The sequence below is a fragment of the Scardinius erythrophthalmus genome (genome assembly GCF_964197995.2).
Source record: "Scardinius erythrophthalmus genome assembly, chromosome: 1".
Lineage (NCBI taxonomy): Eukaryota > Metazoa > Chordata > Actinopteri > Cypriniformes > Leuciscidae > Scardinius > Scardinius erythrophthalmus.
In genome coordinates, this window is record NC_138221.1 from 67,955,892 (window position 1) to 67,982,996 (window position 27,105).

Below are 27,105 nucleotides of genomic sequence, written 5' to 3' on the forward strand. Positions count from 1 at the left end.
ATATGAGAGCAAAAAGAGTTGGATCAAATACAACACCAAGGTTACGGATGGATGAAGGCTTAACATGAACCCCATCAATATCAAAGGACCGGTCCATCCTTTTGACTGAGGCAGCAGAGCCGATCATCAATATTTCAGTTGTGTTATTATTTAACTTGAGGAAATTCGGGGACATCCAGTGCTTGATAATCCTGATACATGCAGTAAGTGAGTCGGGCAGGGATGCTCTATTAGAGCTGGTGGTGAGGAAAATTTGAATGTCATCAGCATAGCAATGAAATTGAAGTCCATGCATGTAGATGAGGTCACCAAGTGGATATATATAAATGATGAACAGTAGTGGGCCAAGAACTGAACCTTAAAGAACACCCAGTGTAAGTGGAGCAGTGACCTATTGTGATATAATACTTTCTGTCGCTGATGTAGGAAAGGATCCAGGAAAGAGCTGAACCAGTGATACCGATATCAAAAAAGGGGAGAGATGAGTATTTAATGGGAGACTGTGTTAAATGCAGCACTTGTTTATTAACCCTGAATCCATGGACAGAAGAATGTCATTAACCACCCCAAGAAGATGTGTAGCCCTAGAATGAATGTGTTTAGTATGAATGGAATCTGGATGTACTACATCTGCCATGTTGTCATTATTATATGACCTACAAGCGTCAGTTATGTGGCTTCACTGCCATTCATAAAACCTCTCCCTTGGCCTCATGGGATAGTAAAGTGTCCATCGTATGCGCACTTCAGAATCTTGCCAGAAGTTGTAGGTTATCCGGCAACTTTTTTGCTGACTGTTTTTCAAATACTATGTATTCAGACAAACTGCTCTGTTAACGTACAGTTTTTTGCATTCTATATATTAAATTATATTGTAGTTGATTTATTGGGTCCGAGTCCACCTTTGTCGAGTCATAGTCAAATCCAAGTCTTTAACAATCGAGTCCAAGTCCGAGTCCAAAGAGGGCCGAGTCGGACTTGAGTCCAAGTCCTTAACGCCCGAGTCTGAGTCGAGTCCGGCCGAGTCCACAAAGATTTAAATAATTTGAAATTGACCTTTAACTAAGACCTGCCCCTCTTAGTTACTGTTGCTACATCCGACAAGCCATTCCGCACTCACGCCGCCCATCATGTTCTCACACAGTAAAAAATATATTGCAGAGCAAAGAGGACACTGACAATGCACCAACAGACAAGACAGAGCAGGTTACTTTTGGTGTGAAATAAAGTCTCAGTAATTTCAAACATGACTGACACTTTAATGTGTAGCGCCTCAGTTCAAGCAGCACGTGAACTGATTATCTCTTCTAGTTATCGCACAAATTAAACATGAATGAACATCAAAACTGCAAAAAGAAATCAATACACACCATTTTTCAAGTTCAAGTCCACTAGACTTTAAACTACTAACTGGTTTGGTTTGTTTGTTGGACGAAAATGGCGGATATCTGCATTATGATTGGTCAGGTCGCCTCTCAATCAAATTCCGGTGAAAGGTCTCAACAATGAGCTCTTAAATGAATATTTTAACCCTTACAAAATGATTGCAATGTATAGTTGCAGTCATACGTTTACCTATTATACATCTTTCAGAATCTGCAAGGTAATGCTGAAGAATGCAACACGATGCATTAAAGCTACACTGTGTAATTTTTTTTGTTGATTCTTAGCAAAAAACACTTAGTTCTTTCAAAAATATATGTGCTCATTAATGTATACTTACTTCTTTCAAGTAATAAAGTATTCTCGTAAGTTTATAATCTGACATTGAAAGTACATACGGGTGAGGGGTTCAAATGCCGGTCGCCATGTTGCCCCTCCATCTTGAAACTACATTAGCCAAAGAGGGACATACCTGTAAATTCAAGCTTCGCCTTTCGCGCTTTACACTCAGTGACACAGAGACGAATGCGAGAGGGAGATTACTCGCGACTGCCGGCAGATTTGAAAGATTGCTGATGGAGGATCACGCCTATTTTCGAGGAAATGTAGCAGAGTCGCCAAGGAAGCGAAATAGAGAATTAAAACGTCAACGCGACAGGCAAATCAGCAAGACCAAAGTCAATACTGGAGTAACTTTTCCCAGATGGAAAGAGCTCATGAGGAGCAAAGATTTTAAAATGGACGCCAAAGTTGCCTGCTTTCTTCTCGACAGGTAATTCAGCCTATTTGTGTAAATTCGAAGTTTTATAGTTGCTTGTCTAACCATAGCATGGTTGTGCATAACACCAGAACGACCTCTAGCATAACTTGCGTTACTTTTCCTCAAGTCAATGGTGAAAAAGTATTGTTTACCTTGTAACATAAATCTGAGCTGTGATGGATCACAGGTGATAGTTTTAAAGGTGCAATTGGACGAAGTCGAACTGGAAGCCATGTTAATCTTGTAATAATGCGGCCACCGTAGGAGTTAAAACGCCCTCGCAATTGAAAGGAACAGAAACTAATATTCACTGGGTAGTCATATACAATTTCACCACTAGATGGGGGAAAATATCACACAGTGTAGCTGTAAGAGCTAGGGGCAAACTTTTGAGCAAGATGATGGTGATGTTTAAATTTTCTTATTTTGTTTTACATGCTAATATCTTATTTAGCCTCTGAAGGGCAGGACTAAATTAATTAATTAACTTTTAAACAAAATAAGAACAATTTACATGAACGATCAGGTTCAAAAGTTTAACCCCCTGGCTCTTAATGGATGCTTCCTTCTTGAGCATCACTAAATGTTTGCAGCGTTTGTTATAGTTGTGTACGAGTCCCTCAGTTGTCACCAGTGTGAAAAAATGGATCTCACAATTATAGTCACTGCTAGTAAGGAGTCAAATATGCAGAAGGTTCTGGGGTAACACTTTATTTTACAGTGTCTGTGTTACATATGTTACATGTACTTACCATAGTAATAACAGTAAATGATGCATAATTACATGCAATTAACCTTCAACTAAATCCTAATCCTACCCTAACCCTATAGTAAGTACATGTAGTTACTTAATATTACTCAGTACTTAAATATATAATTACACTGTAACAATGGCACCTTAAAATAAAGTGTAACCGGTTCTGGAAAAGCAAAGAATGTGCAGGAACTGAGGGTTTTTTTTTTTTTAAGACCATTGGGCAGTTTAACTGTTTAGGACAAAAAAGGGACTCATGAACAACCATTACAAAAAAAAAAAAAAAAAAAAAAAAAAAAAAAACAGTTGTGGACCATTCAGGTAATGACACACAATATTAAAAATCAAGCCTATGTAATTTGTCTTGTATTTTGTGTTTGTATTTTTGTCTTGTGGACTAGGCTTTTGAACATCTTTGAGCTTTTTCAGGGCAGTACTAAATAGAATCAATGTCTTTATTCTTCTTATTAAAAAAATAAATAAAAAGAAAACATTTTGGGGGGTTTGCCTGTCCATCCCATCTTGTATACTGCAAAGAGAAATCTGGTTACCATACACACGCAACATCTAACAGCTGGTGCATCAGACAGTTTGAGTAAAAATGTATGAAACGGCTGTGCTTCAGCAACAACAACATCATACCTTGGTTCGTTAAAAAAGCAAAAAACAATGTTATTTGCATATCGAGCAAAAACAAAGCAACCTCGGCATCCGTTTTCAGGCCTTGGTAGCACTTTATTTTAGAGTCCTTTTCCTCTTGTACATACTATGTACTTATTACATAAACTAATTAATATGTTATTACAGTAATTACAATAACTGGGTACTAACTAGGTACTAACCACCTAAACCTAACCTTAACCCATGCAGTTACCTTATATTACCCAGTACTTTCTAAAGTAAGTACACTGTAAGAACATATAAGTGTATATAATGTCAAATATAAGCGCAACCCAGGCCTTCCCGCTCTCTAACGTCTCTCCAGTGCTCAAAAGCTTCTCCATCATTACCAAGCTCTTGACTGATCATAACCTTTTAATAAGAGTCCTCTCTTTTTTCAGATTAACATCCTGTAATCTCACTGATCAGCACTGTGAAACTATGGCTTCAGTTCTACAGTCATCAAACTCCTCCCTGAGAGAGCTGGACCTGAGTAACAATGACCTGCAGGATTCAGGAGTGAAGCTGCTCTGTGCTGGACTGAAGAATCCAAACTGTCAGCTCAACATTTTGAGGTACTTAGAAGTTGTATGTATGTAGCGCCTTTCTGTAGCTCAAGGTCACTTTACATTGTACATTGCAATACATTTACACACCCACACACACATTACAAACACATAAGGATACATATAGCCACATTATCCAAAGTACATGTTAAATAGATATGTTTTTAGCTGAGTCTTGAAGGTAGCCATAGATGAGATATAACAAAGTGTAAGGGGTAGTGAATTCCATAATTTAGGAGCATTAACTCTAAATGAACTTCCACCTACAGTGGACAAAAAAAAAAAAAAAAAAAAGTTCAGCTGATCTAAGCAGGGTGGTAGGAGTAAAGTAGATCAGATGGATATGGAGGTGCAAGACCATTTAATGCCTTAAATGTTAGAAGTAATATCTTAAAGTGAATACGTGATGCCACGGGTATCCAGTGATGAGCAGAGGATTAATGTGAGCAGAATGCCTGGTCGATGTGAGAACACACACTGTAATCGATTGATGCATGAATTAAGGTGTCAGCATCAGCTAGAGAACATCGAAGATGTGCAATATTACGAAAATGGAAAAAAAGAGTTTTTAACAACAGAAGAAATATGAGAGCAAAAAGAGTTAAGTCAAATACAACACCAAAGTTACGGATGGATGAAGAAGGCTTAACATGAACCCCATCAATATCAAAGGACCGGTCCATCCTTTTGACTGAGGCAGCAGAGCCGATCATCAATATTTCAGTTGTGTTATTATTTAACTTGAGGAAATTCGGGGACATCCAATGCTTGATATCCCTGATACATGCAGTAAGTGAGTCGGGCAGGGATGCTCTATTAGAGCTGGTGGTGAGGAAAATTTGAATGTCATCAGCATAGCAATGAAATTGAAGTCCATGCATGTAGATGAGGTCACCAAGTGGATATATATAAATGATGAACAGTAGTGGGCCAAGAACTGAACCTTAAAGAACACCCAGTGTAAGTGGAGCAGTAACCTATAGTGATATAATACTTTCTGTCGCTGATGTAGGAAATGATCCAGGAAAGAGCTGAACCAGTGATACCGATATCAAAAAAGGGGAGAGAGTCTTTAATGGGAGACTGTGTCAAATGCAGCACTTGTTTATTAACCCTGAATCCATGGACAGAAGAATGTCATTAACCACCCCAAGAAGATCAGTTTCAGTGCTATGAGATGGGCGAAATCCTGACTGAAAAGGTTCAAAAAGACCATTAGGATCTAAGTATGATCTCAGTTGTGAAGCCACAACTTTTTCAAGTATTTTGTTTAAGAATGGTAAATTAGATATTAGATATAAGCTCAGGGCCGGCCCTGGGCATAGGCGGAATAGGCAAATGCTAAGGCCGCAGCTCACCCCTCGGGGCGCCCGGGCGCCCAAATTATTATTTTTATTAATATTATTTTTTTATTATTTTTTATTATCAATACAACTTAAATATTATGGATTAAAAAGCGATCGTCCCACAAAGACAAAACTACAACATTGCTTTCCCGAATCCCGATCCACCCCAGTCCGACTGAGTTATGCATCAATCTCCCCCGCCCCCGCCCTGCTGAAAAGAAGACATCCGTTACCTGTGTGTGATTGTGAGTGACGGATGGGCGAATTCACTGACACTGATAAGTTATCATTATGTCAAAAAGACCAAAGCCATCTGGTGCCCAGGGAAGAAAAAAAAGAAGAGAAGAGGAAGAAAAATGCAAAAAAGACAGAGGTAGGTAATGACAACATCATGATGTATGATCAGTTTATCTATGTTGCATTAAGTTAGTTCGACGATGCTAGTAATTTGCGCCGCAGGAATTTTTTACATGCGTAACGCGTCCTTGCATTGACTTAACATTGAAATCACTTGCACCATAACGTAAACATTCGCTAATTTGAATTAGCTTATGACATAGTTAGTTGAACTTACTTGTGCAGTATTTTATGGTATTTTTATTTGAATTGGCTAAATTTATAATTTTATAAAGGCTATATATAAATATTTATTTAAAATGAGTTCTACATAAAATGTTGCTATATAAACGTAAATCTTTATTTAAAATGAGTTCTACATAAAATGTTGTTATATATGTGAAGAGTTCAGATGCAAAAGCCTCTAAGTGCCATCTGAAATTTTCTTCTAGAATGATAATTTTTATCAAGCTCGGTTATTTAAGTTCAGTAATTTCACTTTAATGCTCTGGGGTCTGAGGTGTTTTCTGGGTCCTGGAGGTGTTCTGACATGCTCTGACATTTGTGCTTATTTCTGTTACTTGTGACATTTTCATGGCTAAAGTCTGATTACACTGTATTCAGCACAAACTCGGCTACAATAATATATCAGCAGCATGTATGTAAAGGTTTGTAGTTTTGAGATAATGACATTTATGCGTGGTTTGTGAAAATACAAAAAAAAACAATTGTCACTGAAATAAGGTCATGAAACCCCTACTGATTATTTCTTCACAAGACTTTTGAAAATTGTATCACATAGCCTAGAATATTTGCTCCAAAACTATGTGAAAATCATCCTGACTGCTCATTCAGAGAAGACAATATATTGATTTAAAATTTCTAAGACGTGTTTTGTGTGAGAAAGATTTATGCGAAAGGGGCGTGATCACTTCATTAATATGTAAGCTTTTCACACCTGAGAAAGACAAAGACACTCCCTAATGGCCCTATTTTAGGAGCTATCAGGCGCTATCATTCTGAGCAACCTTGCACAAAGAATGAGGAGATTTAAAAAAGAATGTCTTTTTGATTGTTTGGATTTATTTACAACACAACATAATCCAAATATGCACAACAAATGACAAAAAAGCACACTAGTGAAAACAATGATCCAAAGACAGAGACCTTTGTGCCATTCCTAAAAACATTGTACATACCTTTCATTTCCAAGGTGTTTGATTTTCACTTTACCATTTTAGATTTTTCTGGTTAAAATTGCTTTTTAAAATTCACAGAATACACACACACACAAATGTTTCCAACAATATATAATATAATGAACACCAGGTTTGTTGTGCTTTGTAAGCATAGGCTATGCACAGTGCTGCATAAAATAATAATAACAATAACCTATAGCAGCATAAATCTTCCAAAAGATTTCAGTAACAACTACGCTAGAGAAAAATATATTGATTATCATATGTTACTTCAAATGTTTCCATTCGTTATGATGATATGAAATGAGATAATAGTAAAAACATGAAGCCTTTGTTTGGTGAGTTTTGCTTTTCAAACGCGATCGCGATACATTCAAAACCAGAGCTCACTCCAAAATATTAAACATTATGGTTACCATATTATACATATCTACGTTTGAGCAGATATCCACAAACACAGTAACAGTAAACACGGGTCCAAATATTATAATATTCACCATATATCTAGCAACAGTTCAACTGCAATGTGAAGTTTATGCAACAATAACATGAACTAATAATTAAGAATTTCTTACCTTACATCTTGTCTTCAAATCGCGTTCTTCTTCTTCTGAGGTAAATCCAATGTTTGCTCAAGGCACGTCTTTCAAACTCGACGAAAAGCACAGACTTGTGAAGTTTGTTGGTGCTTTGTTTTTGAGGTAATGAGCGTGTTCACGTTCCATGTGGAGATTTGCATGTGAATCTCTTATGCGCGTGTGGGCTTGGTCAAATTAAAAATAATTAGCAACATCTTGTTGGTTTTATACATATTACTTAAACAGAGAATATTTGTTTTCAGTTTGAATCCGATCATTTAAAAGTACACACTTAAATGTTTATAAAGGTATATGGCTCATAAATGTGTGACAAGTATTCGCTGAGTTTTGTTTCAGTTTATAGACGTGCTCAAGAAAAAAAAGTTCACCGCGACGGAGAGGCAGAAAGCACACCCTGTTTATTTTCTTTATTTTACAAAAGCACAATGTTTTGATTCGATTGTAAGTGGACACATACAAAAGTAGAAATATCACAGATTCTTTTTTCATATTTCTTTTTTCTGTATGACCATAAATGACGGAGAAATTTAAGTTTATTGTGCTACTATGTGAAGAAAATCCTGTAAAACGTGCCGGCGCGTTTGTCGACCTCAGAGGGTTAATGACAATTAATAGCTAATTTTCATTGCCATTTAAGTGAAATTACTGAACTTAAATATACAAGCTTCATAAAAATGATAATTCTAGAAGAAAATTTCAGATGGCACTTAGAGGCTTTTGCATCTGATATATATATATATATATATATATATATATATATATATATATATATATATATATATATATATATATATGTGGGTTTATTAAAAATAGCAACACTAAAATTCAATTTAAATAAATATTTATGTTTCTCCTCTGTTTCATGGTTATAACATGTCATAAAGTGTAGTTAGTAGGACATTGCTGCCATGCCATATATGTAACGTCTCAGGGTAGAAGAAGATGAAGTTCCAGGCAAAAGATCCAAAATTCTCAATATTTATTTCAACAGAAGAATACTCTAAACAGTGTGCGTGCACAGACAGAGTGCTAACACAAACATTGACCGACCACTGAGGAGTGAAAAGGGAGAACTTAAATACACAGACAGATGAACACAAGACAGGTGATGCAAATGATGATGACGATGAACAGGTGGGTAGTTGAGGGAGTGAGTTCAGGTGTGGAAACAAAGAGGATTCTGGGAACTGTAGTGAAGACAGGACGATGACAGACGGTGAATGTGACAATACACTGGAAAACAAACACTTTCAAAATTTATTTTGAAAATGTAACTACTGTATGCTAGAGAAGTGCTCAATGAAAGAGTTTTGTGCATGAATACCAGATGTAATTATTCTTGCTGTTTGTGTGTTTAAGCTATAATGTGGTTTAGGTGCTGCCGTATTTTTATAGTTTCACTATCATCAGTTTTTTTAATAATAAAATGTAACACCCAATTGTAATGAAGCAGGCGGAATTAAAGGAGAAAGCAGAATCCATATGCAACAGCTTTAATTAAACAGACTCAGAACTTGACAGACAGACTTGGACTAGGAAACATGACTCAGGAACAGGACATACAACATTACAAAGTCAAGAACCCACAAACACTGACACAAGACACAGGGTTTAACCCTCTGAGGTCTGAGCTGTTTTCTGGGCCCTGGAGGTGTTCTGACATGCTCTGACATTTGTGCTTATTTCTGTTACTTGTGACATTTTCATGGCTAAAGTCTAATTACACTGTATTCAGCACAAACTCTGCTACAATAATATATCAGCAGCATGTGTGTAAAAGTTTGTTGTTTTGAGATAATGACATTTATGCGTGGTTTGTGAAAATACAAAAAAAAAATTCTCACTGAAATAAGGCCATGAAACCCCTACTGATTATTTCTTCACAAGACTTTTGAAAATTGTATGACGTAGCCTAGAATATTTGCTCTAAAACTATGTGAAAATCACCCTGACTGCTCATTCAGATAAGACAATATATTGGTTAAAAAATTTTACGACGTGTTTTGTGTGAATAAGCCTTATGCGAGAGCTCATTAATATGTATGGCTTTTCTCACCTGAGAAAGACAAAGACACTCCCTAATGGCCCTATTAGGAGCTATCAGGGCCCTATCATTCTGAGCAACCTTGCACAATACAGTAAATGAGGAGATTTAAAAAAGAATGGCTTTTAAATTGTTTGGCTTTATTTACAACACAACATAATCCAAAGATACAGAACCAATGACAAAAAAGCACTCATTGAAAACTATTATCGAAAGACAGAGACCTTTGTGCCAATCCTAAAAACATTGTACATACCTTTTATTTCCAAGGTGTTTGATTTTCACTTTACCATGTTCATGAGACTCATGTGAATGTTGAAGTCAGCAGGAGTGGCATCTGGGCCCTGAAAGAAAAAAAAAAAAATGCGCAGTGCTGCATAAAATAATAACAATAACCATATTAGCAGCCTATAAATATTCCAAAATAAAACAACTAAGCTAGAGAAAAATATATTGATTATCATGTTACTTCAAATGTTTCCATTTGTTATGATGATATGGCATGAGATAATAGTAAAAACATGAAGCCGTTTGGTGCTTTTCACCAAATATGATACATTCAAACGCGATCGCGCTCAAAACATTATGATTACCATATCTACATTTGAGCAGATATCCACAAACACAGTAACAGTAAACCCGGGTCTAAATATTATAATATTCACCATATATCTAGCAACAGTTCAACTGCAATGTGAAATGTATGCAACAATAACAAACTAATATGTAATCATTTCTTACCTTACATCTTCCTTGTCAAATCGCGTTCTTCTTCTTCTGAGGTATAATTCCAATGTAAGCTCAGGCGCGTCTTTCAAACTGGACGAAAAGCAGAGACTTGTGAAGTGTTTTGGTGTTTTGTTTTTGAGGTAACGAGCGCGTTCGCGTCCCCATGTGGACATTTGCATGTGAATATCTTTTGCGCGAATGGGCGTGTCCAAATTACCTGTAATTAGCAAGCGTTTGAGAAGCTGGAAATCTTGTTGGTTTTGTACAAATTACTTAAACAGAGAATATTTGTTTTCGTTTTGAATCCGATCATTTAAAAGTACACACTTAAATGTTTATAAAGGTATATGGCTCATACATGTGTGACAAGTATTCGCTGAGTTTTGTTTCAGTTTATAGACGTGCTCAAGAAAAAAAAGTTCACCGCGACGGAGAGGCAGAACGCACACCCTGTTTATTTTCTTTATTTTACAAAAGCACAATGTTTTGATTTGATTGTAAGTGGACACATACAAAAGGAGAAATATCACAGATTCTTTTTTTATATTTCTTTTTTCTGTATGACCATAAATGATGGAGTAATTTAAGTTTATAGTGCTACAATGTGGAGAAAATCCGGCAAAACGCGCCGGTGCGTTTGCCGACCTCAGAGGGTTAAATACAGAGGCAAACAAGCTAAACAAGATAACAAGGGGGCGTGGCTAATCAGAAACATCTGGGGAGACTAATAAACAAGAAAGACTACAAAGGACTACAAAACATGGCACAGAACAGGAAATAACAAAAGTGCACACAAGACAAGGGAAACAGGACATGAATCATGACACCAATGGTCACATAATCCTCCTCTTCTCTCTCCAGATGCACTTTTGAAATATCTGAACCCCGTCCCTGCAAATCCTGGGCCACCTGTTGCAGACATCTCCATCTCAGCACCATCCAGCGATTCAGCATCAAGCACATCTCTTCCCTCCACTTCAGCACTGCCCAGTGATTCAGCATCAAGCACATCTCTTCTCAGAAAGAGATTTCAAATTGATTAAAGAAGGACTACAGGACTGGAAAAATGCAAGCCACATGCTCAAGGTCCATGAGGATAGTCATGAGCACATTACAAGAGCAAGAGATGGCCCTTGCTGAGGCAGAGAGAAACAGGTGGCGAGAGGTGCTTACCAGACTGGTGGCAATTATTTAGTCCTTAGCTGAAAGAAACATTGCATTAAGGGGATCCAGAGACACATTAAACAAACCAGACAATGGCAATTTTCTTAAAGAATTGGAGCTTATGGCCAAATTTGACCCAATAATGAAGCAGCATGTTGGTAGGGTTGAAAGTGGAGCTGGAAGTCACACACATTACCTTGGCAAAAGAATCCAAAATGAATTAAGAGACTCAATAAGCACAAAAATACTGGAAAAAATATTGGAAAAGATCAAGACCTCAAAGTATTACTCCATCATTTTAGATTGAACCCCTGATCTGAGTCATAAAGAACAGCTCTCTGTGATTGTCAGGATTGTTTCACTGGAAGATGAATTGCCACAAATTAAAGAACATTTCATGGGCTTTCTTGAGGCAGAGGAGTCAACCGGGGAAAGTTTGTCTGCTCTCATCCTCAAAAGACTAGAGGAGCTGAACATCCCCTTTGAGGACTGCAGAGGACAATCCTACGATAATGGTGCCAACATGAAGGGAAAGAATTAAGGTGTTCAGGCTAGCTGCTTCAACTGAACTCAAGGGCCTTTTTTGTCCCATGTGGTGCCCACTCCTTAAAATTGGTTGTAGCTGATGCTGCTAAGAGCACACACAGATGCCATTGGCTACTTTGGATATGTAGCAAAATTGTTCAAACTTTTCTCAGCCTCCACCCATAGATGGGATATCCTCATGAAACACGTCAAAACCACCCTGAAATCATGGTCAGAGACCAGGTGGGAAAGCAGGGTAGACAGCATCCAGGCAGTAAGGTACCAGGCTGGGCAAGTCAGTAGGCGCATTTACTTTAAAGATTCGCGCAAAACGTTTGCGATTTTTTTCTTAATATCGATAAAAAACTATTGCGAAATGACAGCGTTTCCAATCAAAAAATTTTCCTCTCGCGATAAGTCATTCCATAAATCATGGCAACAGACGTTGGTAGGTTTATATATATCACAGCCATGTACCACACTAGACATTATTATTATTAATGGAAGGAAACGTATGCGTGTTATCCAAGGCAAGGAAAGACCCTAATACTGTGAGCGGCACAAGTGTTTCATGGGTTTTTCTCACTCATTTCTACTCCGAGGTCTCTCAGAGCCACCTCCGAGATTGTGGCATTTCTTTGAGGTTTAGAATCCAGTATTTCTGTCATTCTTTTGTATTTTATGAATTCAATAAAGAAATCCGTCTCGTATTCTGTCCAAAACACACCACACCTTCTAAGTCAGGTGACCTGTAAATGCGCAAAAACTGTTACCATTGCAGTTTTGTGAAATATTTCTTTTTCGAATTGCCTGAAAAACCACCTCAAGCGAGTGTAAAGACTTTTTTGCGATAAATGGGAGTTTTTGCGAAATTGACGTGTTTCCATTGAGCATATTTTCTATTCGCAATTTCAAACAAAATTGACAAATTTGGAGTTCTCCTCAATTTTACCAACATGTCCAAAGAAGAGTTGTTAGAGCACTGTCAAACCCTGAGCACAGCTTTAAGCCATGATGGACAGCCAGAGATTGATGGCAGAGAACTTGTATTAGAAATGCAAAACTTTCCACATCTGCCATCAAAAAATATGACAAACATTGAGCTCCTGACTTTCCTGCACGAGAAGAAGCTGATGGAAATTTACCCCAATATGTGGGTCGCTCTGAGAATCTATGCCACTCTACCTGTGACAGTCACTGACGATATCATAGATGACTTTGGTGCTAGAAAGGCAAGGCGAGTAAGGCTGTAGAACATTTGCCATGCATTTTGCATAGTGCATTCAAGTTTGTGTATAGTTATTTATTTTTGTGCAATGCTCTTATTTATAATTTTTGGAATGTTACATATGCTGTAAGAAAGGCAAGGAAAGCAAGGTTTCTGTAATATAGTTTTTTTTCTGCAATAACATAATATAATATAAACATATTTATATTGTATCTATAATACATTGTGTGTGTGTGTGTGTGTGTTTGTGCTTGTGTGTGTTTCCAAAATATTTTCAAAATAACGAAAAACAAGACAAAGCTGTGCAGTTTGTTTCTGTGTAAGTTTATGAACAAAATTATCAGAACACAATTGTTTGTGATTCCAGGGGCACCAGGTGAAATCTTATAGGGCAGCAAATTGGCCAGGGCCGGCCCTGTATAAGTTGGCAGGATGTGGAATTAGACTTCATAATTAGATCACTTATGGCAGCAGAGGTAGTCAGAGTGAAAGCAGAGAGAGTTTGTTGAATGAGCTGAATCAGCTTACATCAAATGAACATGTGAGTCACTTTGGTGTCTTTGGTAATGGATTCAATTAACTTCAATTTGTCTGAAAAGAATTGAGAAAAGCTATTCACAAGTACTGCAGAGCCAGAAATAAAATGTTGTGGTGGATTAGTGAGATTGTTAACTATAGCAAAGAGTGATTTGGGCGTGCACAAGGAACTCTTAAAAGTTGTTACTCAACCAGGCTAAACGTTAACATTGTGTGCCCAATTTTTCTTATGGCAATGCATGTCAATAGTAGGGATGCTCCGATCCGATATTTGTTTCGGGTATCGGCTCAGATATGGAATAAAATTTTAGATCGGGTATCGGTAACAATGGGCCCGATCCGTAGGGGCATCAAATTACAGCGAGAGCGATTCGAAAGCTTACAAAGCAGTCGGCTCTCTAAACGCTCTCGCGGTAATTCTATGCTGTGCGCAAGTGTGTGACATCACGCGTTAGCAACATGCGCAGAATGCAGTCGGCAGGTAAACTGTTTCCAATACAAACAAGCTAACGTGCATACCTATCAACACTCCTGTTTTGTTGGGAAGCTGGATAAGTTGGGAAGTTGGATAAGCGTCACTGGTAGAACTGGGAGGAGAAGACTGGATAAATATTTAACGCAGTTAATGCAGCATCCGTTTTTTTCGGTCATCCTTTGGCTGGCGTCACATTATATGATGTGCTCTTATTCATGCAAATGCTTTTACACCATTCAAGACACACACACGACGCACAGAAAGACCAGAATCGAGTTCTCTTTCGGCTTGAAGTTGAACGAACACTAACACGTGCAATTATGCCAAAATCTCCGTTTTGTCGAGTATCCTCATAAGAACAGACTGAGCAGTCTTAAATGAGTTAAATAAAGTCTTAAATGAACGTAAAAAGTTGTGAGAGAATGAGACGCGTGTGAGATCCGTGTCTCTGTCAGCAGCAGCAGATCTTAAAGGGACAGCAGCCAATGAAGCTTTCTGTCAGTAAAGTTATTCAAAGAACAAAGGGAACAGAGGAAATTACTCACTGCTCTTGACTAAAGAACTTTTGTTACTTTAATAAGAATTAATCTATTTATAATTTTAAATTTATGCAGTGCAAACTGTTCTTTTTATTTTTTATCCATGCTTCTTTTTATTTTTATTGAATATCATGTATTTATTTATGTTAATATCTGCGCAATTAATGTGTATTTTAGCCATCCAGCACCCCCCCCCATAAAGTTAAGAAAGTAATGTTTAAGTCAAGCCTGCCTGATGCCTTTCACAAAAGAATGATCCCAGTCTCTTCCACACAGTGAGGCATACTGTTTATAAGGTAATTCAGCACTGTTTTTATTTTAGTATCGGATCAGTGATCAGTATCAGCCGATACTAAATCCCAGGAATTCCCAGAAAAAAAATGCTGATCGGAGCATCCCTAGTCAATAGATTATGTGTGTTATACCTCGTGTTATTTCGATTTGTTAATAGATTTATTAACTGAAACATAACAGTGAGATATATTAAATTAAATGATCGTAAAATTAAAACATTGACCAGGACTTGCTAACCGATGTTATTTGGCAGCATTTGTGTTTTAGAATTCTTTATTAAGAATTAAATAGGCTTACAGTAGGTTGTTATAATTTTTTTATAATTTTCTTTAATAAATAATACAAAATTTCAACATAAAACATTGCAATAAATAAATATTACATCAATGAGGCTTGCATTAGCATAAGCAGGGCTGTAGGCCTATAGTGCGACATATGCCACATGACATAGTGACATGTCACACGACATAGTGCGACATAATGTCTCCACAATCTGCTTTTGAAGAAATATGATAGTATCGTGCTACAGCGCACATTCTATCAGCTGCAGTTCTGGTGCCTCAGTCCCAATACTGTAAAACTTGACGTACATTAACATCACATGTTAATGCAGCGGTAGAGTTACACTCACCACAGAGCGCCAGCTTCGTAAAGTCTGAAGTAGTCGCTGACAGGCATGAAGGAGATATGGCAAGGTGACGCAACGCTCATTCCCTCTTCAGGGAACCGAGGTTACAGTCGTAACCGAGGCGTTCCCTTTCAAGGGAACTCGCGCTGCGTCGAGATTGACGCTATGGGGAACGTCTATACCAACGCCACCATAGCTACCAATGTCTGTCCTGTGTGAAATCGAGTGAGCAGCACTAGGATGACAAAACCTGAGACCCTGGTGTAGAGTCTAGGTCCAGAGAGTACAATCTGACGAAGGTGTGCGGTGAGGACCAGCCTGCCGCATCACAAACATCCTGAATGGAAACTCCTGATATAAGGGCCTTGGAGGCCTCCATACTCCTTGTAGAGTGAGACCGGACAGCCAAAGGAGAAGGCTGTCCGGCCGCCTCATAAGTAGTAGTAGTAGCTTTATAAGCAAGCTTTTTCATAAGCAAGTGAAATGGCCTCAACCACCCACTTGCTCATTCTTTGCTTAGATGCAGGGGACCCCTTTATTTGGGGGCCCAAAACACACAAACAGTTGATCAGTTTTACTCAGGAGGGCAGCACTGTGGACATAAGCATCTAACGCCCGAACAGGGCAGAGCAAATTATTTCTTTCCTGGTCCGTATTCTGAAAGGGAGGAGGACAGAAGGCCTGCAGAATAATAGGTCTAGCCACATTAGTGGGAACCTTGGGGATATAACCTGGCGTAAGATGGAGAAATGCTTTGACCATACCAGGTGCAAACTCTAAGCATGAGGGAGCAACCGACAATTCCTGTAAATCCCCTATTCTCTTAAGAGAATAAATAGCGAGGAGAAAAAGAGCTTTCAGTGTCAGAAATTTGACCGGTACATCCTCTATAGGCTCGAAAGGGGCCAGGGAAAGGCCTTGGAGAGCAACAGCCAAATCCCAAGTGGACACCCTGGAACGAGCTGCAGGCCTCAGCCTCAAAGTGCCACGAAGGAAACGAGATACCAAACGGTCCTTCCCCACAGACATTCCACCCAAAGGAATGTGGTAAGCACCTATGGCCGCCACGTAAACCTTTAAGGTGGACGGGGTTAGACCTGAAGTGGACCGCTCCTGCAGGAACTCCAGCACTGTACCAACTGGGCAGTTAACTGGGTCCAACCAACGGTCACTACACCAGGAAGTGAAAACTCTCCACTTCAGGGCATAAAGTTTCCTCGTGGAGGGAGCTCTGGAATGTAGAATGGTCTCTACAACCTCAGTTGAGAGACCTGACTCTATGAGCTGGGCCCCCTCAGAGGCCAAGCCCACAGCTTCCACAGTTCTGGTCGGGGTGAAATATCGAGCCCTCCGCTTGGGACAGAAGGTCCCTCCTGACGGGTAGCTCCAGGGGAGGCCCGTCGAGGAGAGACACGAGATCGGGGAACCATACTCTGCCCGGCCAGCGCGGGGCTACAAGAAGTAGGTGAATCCGGTCCCTGCGAACTCTCTCCAGAACTCCCGGGAGCAGAGCGATTGGGGGAAAAGCATATAGACGCAGCCTCGACCACGTCTGTACCATAGCATCCAGTCCCAGAGGAGCTGGATGCGTGAGGGAGAACCAAAGTGGACAGTGAGACGTCTCTCGAGACGCAAACAGATCCACTTGTGCTCGGCCAAACACCCTCCATATCTGCTCCACCACCTCGGGGTGGAGCCTCCATTCCCCTGGCCTCAGCCTCTGTCTCGACAGAATGTCTGCTCCTAAATTCTGGTCCCCAGGGATGTAAGCTGCTCTGAGCGACAACAGCTTGTCTTGGGACCACAAGAGGATATGGCGTGCCAGCTTTCATAATGGGCGTGAGCGCAAACCCCCTTGATGATTTATGTAGGCGACTACCGATGTGTTGTCTGTGTGAACTAAAACATGGTGTCCCTTGAGATCTGTGAGAAAATGCTTGAGAGCTAGAAATACAGCCAACATCTCCAGGCGGTTGATGTGCCATGATAGATGATGGTCTCTCCACAGACCCTAAGTTGAAGGACCCTGTAGGATCGCTCCCCAACCCGTGAGGGAAGCATCCGTCGTTAGCATCTTGCGACGACAAGGAGCTCCCAGCACGGGACCTTGGGACAGGAACCAAGGTTTCTTCCACATAACCAGGGCACATAAGCAGCGCCGCGTGACCCTGATTTTGTGAAATGGGTTGCTCCTCGGGCAAAACCCCTTGGTCCTGAGCCACCACTGCAGGGGCCTCATGTGCAGTAGTCCAAAAGGCATCACGTTGGAAGCTGCTGCCATAAGGCCCAACAGTCTCTGAAACTGTTTGACAGTGAGTGACTGGCCTAGCTTTATACTCTGCTGCAAGGATGGACTCTATGCATGGCGGAGACAGGCGCGCCTGCATCGACACTGAATCCCAAACTACACCCAGAAAAGTGGTCCTCTGAAGTGGAGTGAGGACTTGGCGTTTAGCTGTAACTCCAACTCTTTCATGTGTGCGAGAACGACATCTCAATGCCGAACTGCCAACTGATGCGACTGAGCTAAAATCAACCAATCGTCGATGTAGTTCATGATGCGAATACCCTGAAGGCGCAGGAGTGCCAGAGCTGCATCCACGCATTTGGTGAAAGTGCGGGGTGATAAAGCTAGGCCGAATGGAAGAACTCGATATTGGTAAGCTTTGCCCCCGAAAGCAAACCTCAGGAACTTCCTGTGATACGGACGGATGGAAACATGGAAATACGCGTCCTTGAGATCTATCGTGACAAACCAGTCCTCGGACCTGATCTGTGGCACGATCTGTCTCAATGTTAACATCATGAACTTCATAACTGACTCGTTTAGAACTCGAAGATCCAGAATGGGACGCAATCCGCCGTCCTTTTTTGGAACTATGAGGTACTGACTGTAAAACCCTGCTTCCCTGTTGGAGGGAGGTACATATTCTATGGCCCCTTTCTCTAACAGAGTGTTCACTTCTTGTTCCATAACCAGAACCTGCTCGGGGGCCACCACTGTGGATAGGACCCCCATTAACCGGGGTGGGCGTGACCCGAATTGTATTTGATACCCTTTTTCTACGGTCTGCAGGACCCAACGAGAAACATTTGGCAGTAGCTTCCATGCTGTCAAAGATCATACTAGAGGTACCAGCCTCTCGAGACTGGCTTCTGGATTTTGTTGTTGTTGAGTAGTCAGTCCATCGCCCTGTAACGGAGGACCGGCAGGGAACGACTGAACGGACTGCTCTAAATCCCTCCTCAGAGGGGGCGGGCATCCCGAGGCCACTACTTCTCCGGGTGGTCCTTGAGATATGTGCTCTCCGGAGACCGCTGCGCCCTGAAACACCAGAGGTGGCAGGGTTGGCAGAACGGTCCCCTGAGGGCACCGAAGAGAGATGGGCACCGTAAAAAGAGGTGCTAACTGCTCTACTTTCTGGGGGGACTACCCTCATTGGCCTGAACCCTCGGGTGTCAGGACCTTTTTGCACCAGCCTTCTTGGCGATAATAACGGTCCGCAGATCCGTTTTACCCCTCGAAGGCTAGTGTTGCGAGCGCCCTCCGTGTCCCTGAGATCTCTGAGGGGAAGCATGGGAGGCAACGCTCTGCTTTTGAGTGGCACGATATGAAGAGCTACTTTTAGATATTTGAGGCTGCTCACGCCCAGCAGCCTGCTGATGAGAACGGTGGGGGAGGAGTTTCTGTAAAGCAGCTGCCTGCTTTGATGCCTCTTGAAATTTCTCAACCGCAGTATTAACTGCACCGCCGAAGAGACCAGACGTAGAAAGAGGCGAATCCCTCAGAAAAATTTTCTCCTTTTCTTTAATATTGCTGAGGTTGAGCTACAGATGCCTTTCAGTCGACACCAGGGCTGCCATAGACCTGCCGATTGATTTTGCCTTCTCGTTGGTGGCTCTGAGAGACAAATCTGTGGCTCGCCGAGGTTCACATACCACCTCAGGACCAATACCCCCATCATCAGAGCCCTGCATAGATGAAGTTGACAACTCGCGATCTTTGCAGTAGTGAACGCGCCAGAGAGAAAGGCGCATTTCATACAGATTACACAAGCAGCAGTCTGTTTTCTTTCATTTTGAATTGTTCTGTTTAAAATAAGACATTTCAAGCTTTCTATATACGTCTCAGGTCTGTCAGGCAAGTAGGCTACCTTATCACTGAGTTTCGGTTCCTTTATGAGACAATCTCCAGGTTCACGCGCCAGCGCCTCCGTGTCATGATTATCTATTGTCTGCTTTATTTATTTATTTATTTATTTATTTATTTATTTATTTATTTATTTATTGTCTGCAATCTTATTTATTAAATCCAGGCAATTGGTTGATGAAACATTGATTAAAATTAAGATACAATTAATACAAAACGAAATAAATGTTAAAGAAAGGCTTTGTGCTTTCTGTTTGAGGTCTCAGTGAAAGTTTTAAAGCAGTCTTTAGTGCCGCTTTCAGAGCGCTCACGTCCGTAACATTGTTTTTTCCTCATAAATGCGAACATGAAAAATAAAATAAAATGAATATGTTATGTTCTGTTCTGTGGAGAGCCAAGCCTTCTTGATCTGGTGGGTAGTATTACTTTTGGTTTGCGCAGTGTAATTCACAGAATTACAAAAAAATATTTTGTCACCTAAAAGTTAAAGATTTTTTGTGTCACGTCCACGGCATATGTAGCCTATTTCCCTCATATTAAATATAAAACGCATGTATAGACTTATATTTTTCTAATGTCTGGACTCCTTTATTGACCCCCTGGGGTCGGCGGTATCGCCAGCGATACCAGCTCGCTTTTTTTATCAGTGTAAAAGAGACTCATAAATACTCTGTTGACTTTGATTTTCCATAGGAGTTTCATACATCAATCGATCCTGTTAAGTGTGTATTTTTTTTGTGTATACTCACAATGGCCCTCATTTATCAAAAGTGCGTACACCAAATTTCCAGCGTACACCTGGCGTACACCCAAAACCACGGTGACTTTGAGATTTATCAATATGGACGTTGGCGTACGGCACGCTCAAATCCTACGCCAGCTCGGGAGGTGGTGTACGCACGTTTTGAGAGCGGGAATGCGCAGAAAAACAATTCCTAACACCACAAAACGCACTGACAAACTAAAAGATATAATATATTATGACCCACTATAAAAAACAACAACAACATAGTAATTATAAACTTCAGTGTTTATTTCTGTGCAACATGGACTTCAATGTTTAATTTGTGTGAATTTGCCAAAGCATTTCAATTGTAGGCATATTCCTTAAGTTGCGAGCCTGTGCGCTTTACCTGACGTTTCAAGCCTTGTTTATACTTTCGCCTGGCTCCGCAGCGCGAGTCTCCGCAGACTGCGCGTGCACCTCCCCAAACGGACGAGGCGTTTATACTCGACGCGCTCGCCGTTGTATTCTTTGAAACGGTGGTTAGGCCAGGGTTAGGCCCGGCAGGTGTGCACGGACTGGGTTTAGTAATGAAAGGCTTTCAATGACCAAAAAAATAATTCAGACTGACAAAATAATAAAAATGCCATTCTTCTTATTTTAAATAATAATAATAATACAAATAATAATAATAATAACGAAATTTTCTTCTAAATAACAATAAGCGTCATTAATAATAAAAATCTAGAAATCAATTTTGTTTCTTTCCACTTCCCTGGTTTCGCTTTCTCTTTCTCAAAGAAGTTTCTCTTCTTTGCCGTCTTCCGTGTGTCCATGGCGTAAAATGAGGGCGTGGGGGGAGCGGAGACTTGAATATATAGGGGCGTGTTAACGATCGATTTCAGCCGCGGCATTTATCAAGGGCAGGTATTGCGTACACCAGAATTTCAAAGGTACGCACAGCTTCATAAATCAGGCGATGAGAAGAGTGTAAGCATAATCTTACGCCAATATATACGCCCATTTCTACGCAAGATTGATAAATGAGGGCCAATAAAAACAAAGTGTTGTGCTTTTTGCCAAATAAAGAAAAATAAACACGAAGCAAGTTCTGCTTTCTCTCTGTCAGTTAAGTCCATTCTGAAACGCGTCCGAAAATGAACCATAACTCGGCGAATACCCAGTCAAACAGTCACACAGGCACACAGGCATGAAGCTTGAATTCTCTTCTTTAAAATGAAGTATTTTTTATAAAAAAACAAATATTCTCAGTTATGCAATCTGTATGAAAAGAGAGAGATGTCAGTCGTTCTCATCTCAGCTCATTATTTTTACCCCACCCATGGAGAGCGCACGCTATTCAAACACAAATGACTGAGGCAATCCACGCAAACCTGTGAACGCCCCCATATCAGCTCGAGAAAACACATCAAGCTTATTCAGATCATTGTACTTGTTTACACCGTTTCTGTGTGTGAATGAATGAACAGCAGAGATGCACGCTGTTTACCACAACTCGCAAAAAAAAAAAAAAACGGTTTAAATTTGAATTGCGTTTCTGTGTGTGAATGAATGTTTCGCTTTTAGCAAACTGTATTGCTATACTGAGTAAAAATCGACTGAAATATGTTGAAATAAAATGTATTTGTATAAGCAACGTATTAAACTGCAAATTAACATTTATAGTTCTTATAATAAAAATGAAAGACCTATGTTACAGACATATGAAAGATAACAATTCGTTGATTAGTTTTGGATAGATTATACATTTTTACTGTAAAATATCTGCCACCTCAAATAAGCTTTTGTTTGCCAATTTTTGCTCATATGTTAAATATAGTATGTTTTGTCAAAAATAAAGTAATCAAATAATATGTTATAGGCTAGTGTTTATTTAAGTAATGAATCCTTAACTTTGAAATATGTATGATAAAATGTATACTTTAGTTTTTACAAAGAAAGATTACACTTGAATTGTTGTTGTAATTGTAACATTTTTAATAAAAAATAAATAAATTACAAGGTAGATGTAAATATTTAAAAGGTAAATATAAGCCTTTTCTTTAAATAATTTTTAATGTGTTTTATTAGTGACAAATTTGGGGAGAGGATACATATTCCAAAACTGAAAATACAGTATGAGAATTAACTGCACAATTACTAGACATGTTTTCCTTGGATATTATAGGACAATTTGCAAGCACGATTTGTGAAGAAAAAAAAAATTGAGATTCTTCCAACTGTTGCTCTTGCATTCTTTCTTGTGGCTCAGTGACACACCTGAATGAATGGCTCATTAAGTATGCGGGCCCCATTGTCTCCTCAGGTGCGAACCACTAAATATGCATGATGGTGTTGGATCGTTGACGCCCACTCGCATATTGCCTTTACAAACAGAAAGTGCTTTGCAAAATTTAAATCAATGTATTGTGTTATGTGAATGATTAGGCAGGATGATTTTCACATCATTTTGAAGAAAAAACATCCATTAGTCAAAAGTCTTATTGACACATATTTAGTATGTGTTTTGTGGCCTTATTTCAGAAACTTTAGTTTTTAGTTTTTTCAATAACCATGCATAAACATTATTCTCTCAAAAATGCAAACATGTACATTCATGTTGCTCACATATTATGGTAGCCATGTTTGTGCTAAATAGAGTATAATTACACCTTTGCCATTAATATGTATATAAGCAACTGAAAAAAGCACAAATGTCAGGGCATGTCAGGGACCCCAAAAACACCTTAGACCCCAGAGGGTTAAAGGAGTATGGATATATTAACAGTTTCAATATATTGGTATTAAATGCATTTTCTGAGAATTTATATTTCAAGTTTTTACTGCAAATGTTACGTCCATAACGCTGGAATTGACATCACTTGATTACACATTGTATTACCTTGTTATGATATAGTGACCCATACAATGTGCCAAACATATTTTCCTTACCTTGTCATTCAAGGCCAGGGCACTTTTTGTACAACCAACGTTGTGCTGAACTGCTGCAGTGGCGGCCAGCAGCTTGTGAGTTTTTTTTTTTTTTTTTTAAGGCAGTAGAAGGTTCTGGAACTTTTGTGCGCTTCCACATCCCGCGGAAACTACGGATCTCCCAGGAACATTCATTATATATTACAGCGTACATTTATCCGTGTCAGAGTTCTGAGTAGTAGCCTACCTAGATGCGCATGGCATGCGTGAGCGGTGCGCGATCATGATCGACTTACAACGAGATTAAGCAGCTGAACAAGAATACGGCCGTGTTCCGATTGTTCTCATCTCAGCTCCGCCGAGACAAAATAGGCATGACATTTCAAAAATCTTTCATTTATTGTCAGAAATGTGTTTTCAAAAGCATCACTTTCATAAAATTTTGTGTGACATAATTTCCAGTAGGCAGCTGACAGCAAACAGGCACATCAGGACACAAACGAGCAGGCTTATGTGCCGGAGCTGAGCCCCGGAGAGCCCCGGCCCAATTTTACCACTGCTCCCCACAATATCTAGCTTGTCCAATGTACGTTTTTCTTTAAAACATAAACCTCTTTCACAGCACCACTCAGCTCTTCTGACAATGATCATTCATTCCGCTTCAGGGTCTCCTCTCTGCACTAACGTCTGCACACTCCCACGCGAACATTGCCGGTTATGATAACGTTGTTTTGTCAAAGACCACATCCAGATCGAATTCAGAACAATGATAAAAACACAGATAGAGTAGATCGAGTCCTTCAACACCCCTAATGCTTGTACGGGCCTATAGCTCATCATGAATCGACATTTAATTCAGTAACATTAGGCAGTTTTGATTTATATGCTGTTTAATGTTGGTGATCGCGTTATTTCACATATGCATATGATTTCATATGAGATCCCTTGTTTCTGAATCGTCTTTGTGTTTTGTTCAGGAGATTCAGAACTGTTTCAGAAGATGTGTAATGGTGTGGAAAGAGTTAATAATGAAAGTCATAATGTAATCACCTTGGTGTTCTTCTAATGCAGTATGTCCTTCTTTTTTTTCGGACCACAGAAGGAGACTTAAAATAAAATATCATGCTCACGCTCATCCACATAATGGGAGTGAATAGTGACCAGAATCAAGCTTAAAAAAAGATCCAAAAGTATCACAGAAAGGTCCCATGTGACGTGTCTTATATTCCCAAGTGTTCTAGGGGTATATGATACTGTTTGATGAAAAACAAATCGAAATTTAATTTGTTACTTAATGAAAACCCTGAAATTGGCTTTTGGTATTTTGTGCAGACTGTGCATTCATGAGACACGATTAGCATCGCAGTTCACTCCGCCTTATCCAGAAGTTGGATGTGCGCTTGGTTTCATAGTGTCTCGCTCCGTCAGAGCCAGTCGTCAACGGCCGGTAACTCAGAGGGTTCCCCTGACCACTGAAATAAAAGGTGTTGAAATCCCAGGACACACTGGAAAGGAGTAATGCCAGTGGAGGGTTTCTGAAGGGAATTTGAGCATATTCTTCCCAGGGTAAGAAGCGGCTCTAGTCCGACTAATTCTGCTGACACTATATTCTATGAAACCTTGTGAGTTCTTGTTTTAGGCATTCGGTATGGCTGTTCGATTGTGGGTGATATCCTGATGTGAGGTTTATATTTACATTGGCGAAAGAAGGTTTTCCAGACCTGAGATATGAACTTGAAACCCCTGATCTGAGACAATATCTTCAGTTAGTCGATAATAGCGAAACACGTAGTGGAAGTGATATTCTGCTGTTTCGAAAGCGGTCGGGAGCTTTGGTTACAGAGATCATCAGTTCAGGTGCAGAGATGCACAGGTGCAGAGATGCACAGATGCAGATATGATCAGTTCAGGTGCAGAGATGCACAGATACTGAGATGATCAGTTCAGGTGCAGAGATGCACAGATACAGAGATGATCAGTTCAGGTGCAGAGATGCACAGATACACGGATGGTCAGTTCAGGTGCAGAGATGCACAGATACAGAGATCACCAGTTCAGGTGCAGAGATATACAGATACAGAGATCACAGTTCAGGTGTAGAGATGCACAGATACAGAGATGATCAGTTCAGGTGCAGAGATGCACAGATACAGAGATGATCAGTTCAGGTGCAGAGATGCACAGATACAGAGACCATCAGTTCAGATACAGATATGCACAGATACAGAGATCATCAGTTCAGGTGCAGATATGCACAGATACAGAGATCACCAGTTCAGGTGCAGAGATGCACAGATACATAGATCGCCAGTTCAGGTGCAGAGATATACAGATACAGAGATCACCAGTTCAGGTGTAGAGATGCACAGATACAGAGATCACCAGTTCAGGTGCAGAGATGCACAGATACAGAGATGATCAGTTCAGGTGCAGAGATGAACAGATACAGAGATCACCAGTTCAGGTGTAGAGATTCACAGAAACAGAGGTCATCAGTTCAGGTGCAGAGATGCACAGATACAGAGATGATTAATGATTAAGATTTCTGTGCCACCCCAGACTGGTTGCTTGCCCTTGCCCACCCCTGTGAAAAAATCCTGGCTCGGCCACTGCAGAGTCACGCCACACACAAGTCAGACTAATTAATTAATTTATTTATTTTTAAACATAGCTTCCAAATTCTTACTGTTTAACCCTTGTATGGTGTTCGGGTCTGTTGGACCCGTTTTAATTTTTTATCAAAAGAAAAATGATACAATTAATTAGTTTTTCAAACTGAGAGTCATTGGCCTTGGCTCATTTTCTGTGAGGAATATATATCAGAACACATTTTCAATGAAAACACACTGTACACCCCCCCTACACATTTATATTACACACAGGATGTTCGGGTCCACTGGACCCGGGGCTAATAAAAGTGTGGAAATTGTAGGTCCTGTGTACCTTTACTCTGTCCTCCTCCTGTCAGGGCCTGCTGTTAGTCTGTGTATGTTCTTGTATATGGTTTATGAGGACACAAATGTGTATAATAACATGGGTATTACAACGTAAACATGGTTTATGACGACATCTGTGTCCTCATACTAAAACATACTAAATGGTGTTTTTTGAAATTCAAAAAATGCCAAAAGTTTTCTGTGATTGGTAGGTTTAGGGGTAGGGTTAGTGTAGGGGGACAGATTATACATTTTGTACATTAGAAACACCATTATGCCTATGGAGAGTGACCGTACACCACAAATCCAAGTGTGTGTGTGTGTGTGTGTGTGCATGTGTATGTGTGTGTGTGTGTGTTGTGGGTGTGTGTATGTGTGTGCTTGAGTGTGTGTGTACGTGCGTGTGAGAGAGAGATTGTGTGAAAGAGTGCAAGAGTGAGTTTTGTGCTTCTACTCCTGCCATTCCCACACGAGGTTGCAATTCTTAAATGTGATCTAACAAAGGTAAAGAGAAAATATTAACCATATATGCTGTTTATATTGCTTGTAATTGGGATGAAGTAAACATCAGTTGAGTATTTTAACATAACATTTTTGA

The 27,105-nt window shown here is 39.9% G+C and overlaps 1 protein-coding gene across 2 annotated transcripts in view; it reads left to right on the forward strand.

Moving 5' to 3' along the window:
- The window catches only part of LOC308688100 (protein NLRC3-like), a 77,789-nt gene that overhangs the window by 38,146 nt on the left and 12,538 nt on the right, over positions 1 to 27,105 (forward strand). For both annotated transcript variants that reach the window (XM_081360985.1, XM_081360984.1), the window contains exon 5: positions 3,959 to 4,132. In XM_081360985.1, coding sequence (XP_081217111.1) covers positions 3,959 to 4,132 — 174 coding nt within the window. The remainder of the gene's footprint in view (positions 1 to 3,958; positions 4,133 to 27,105) is intronic.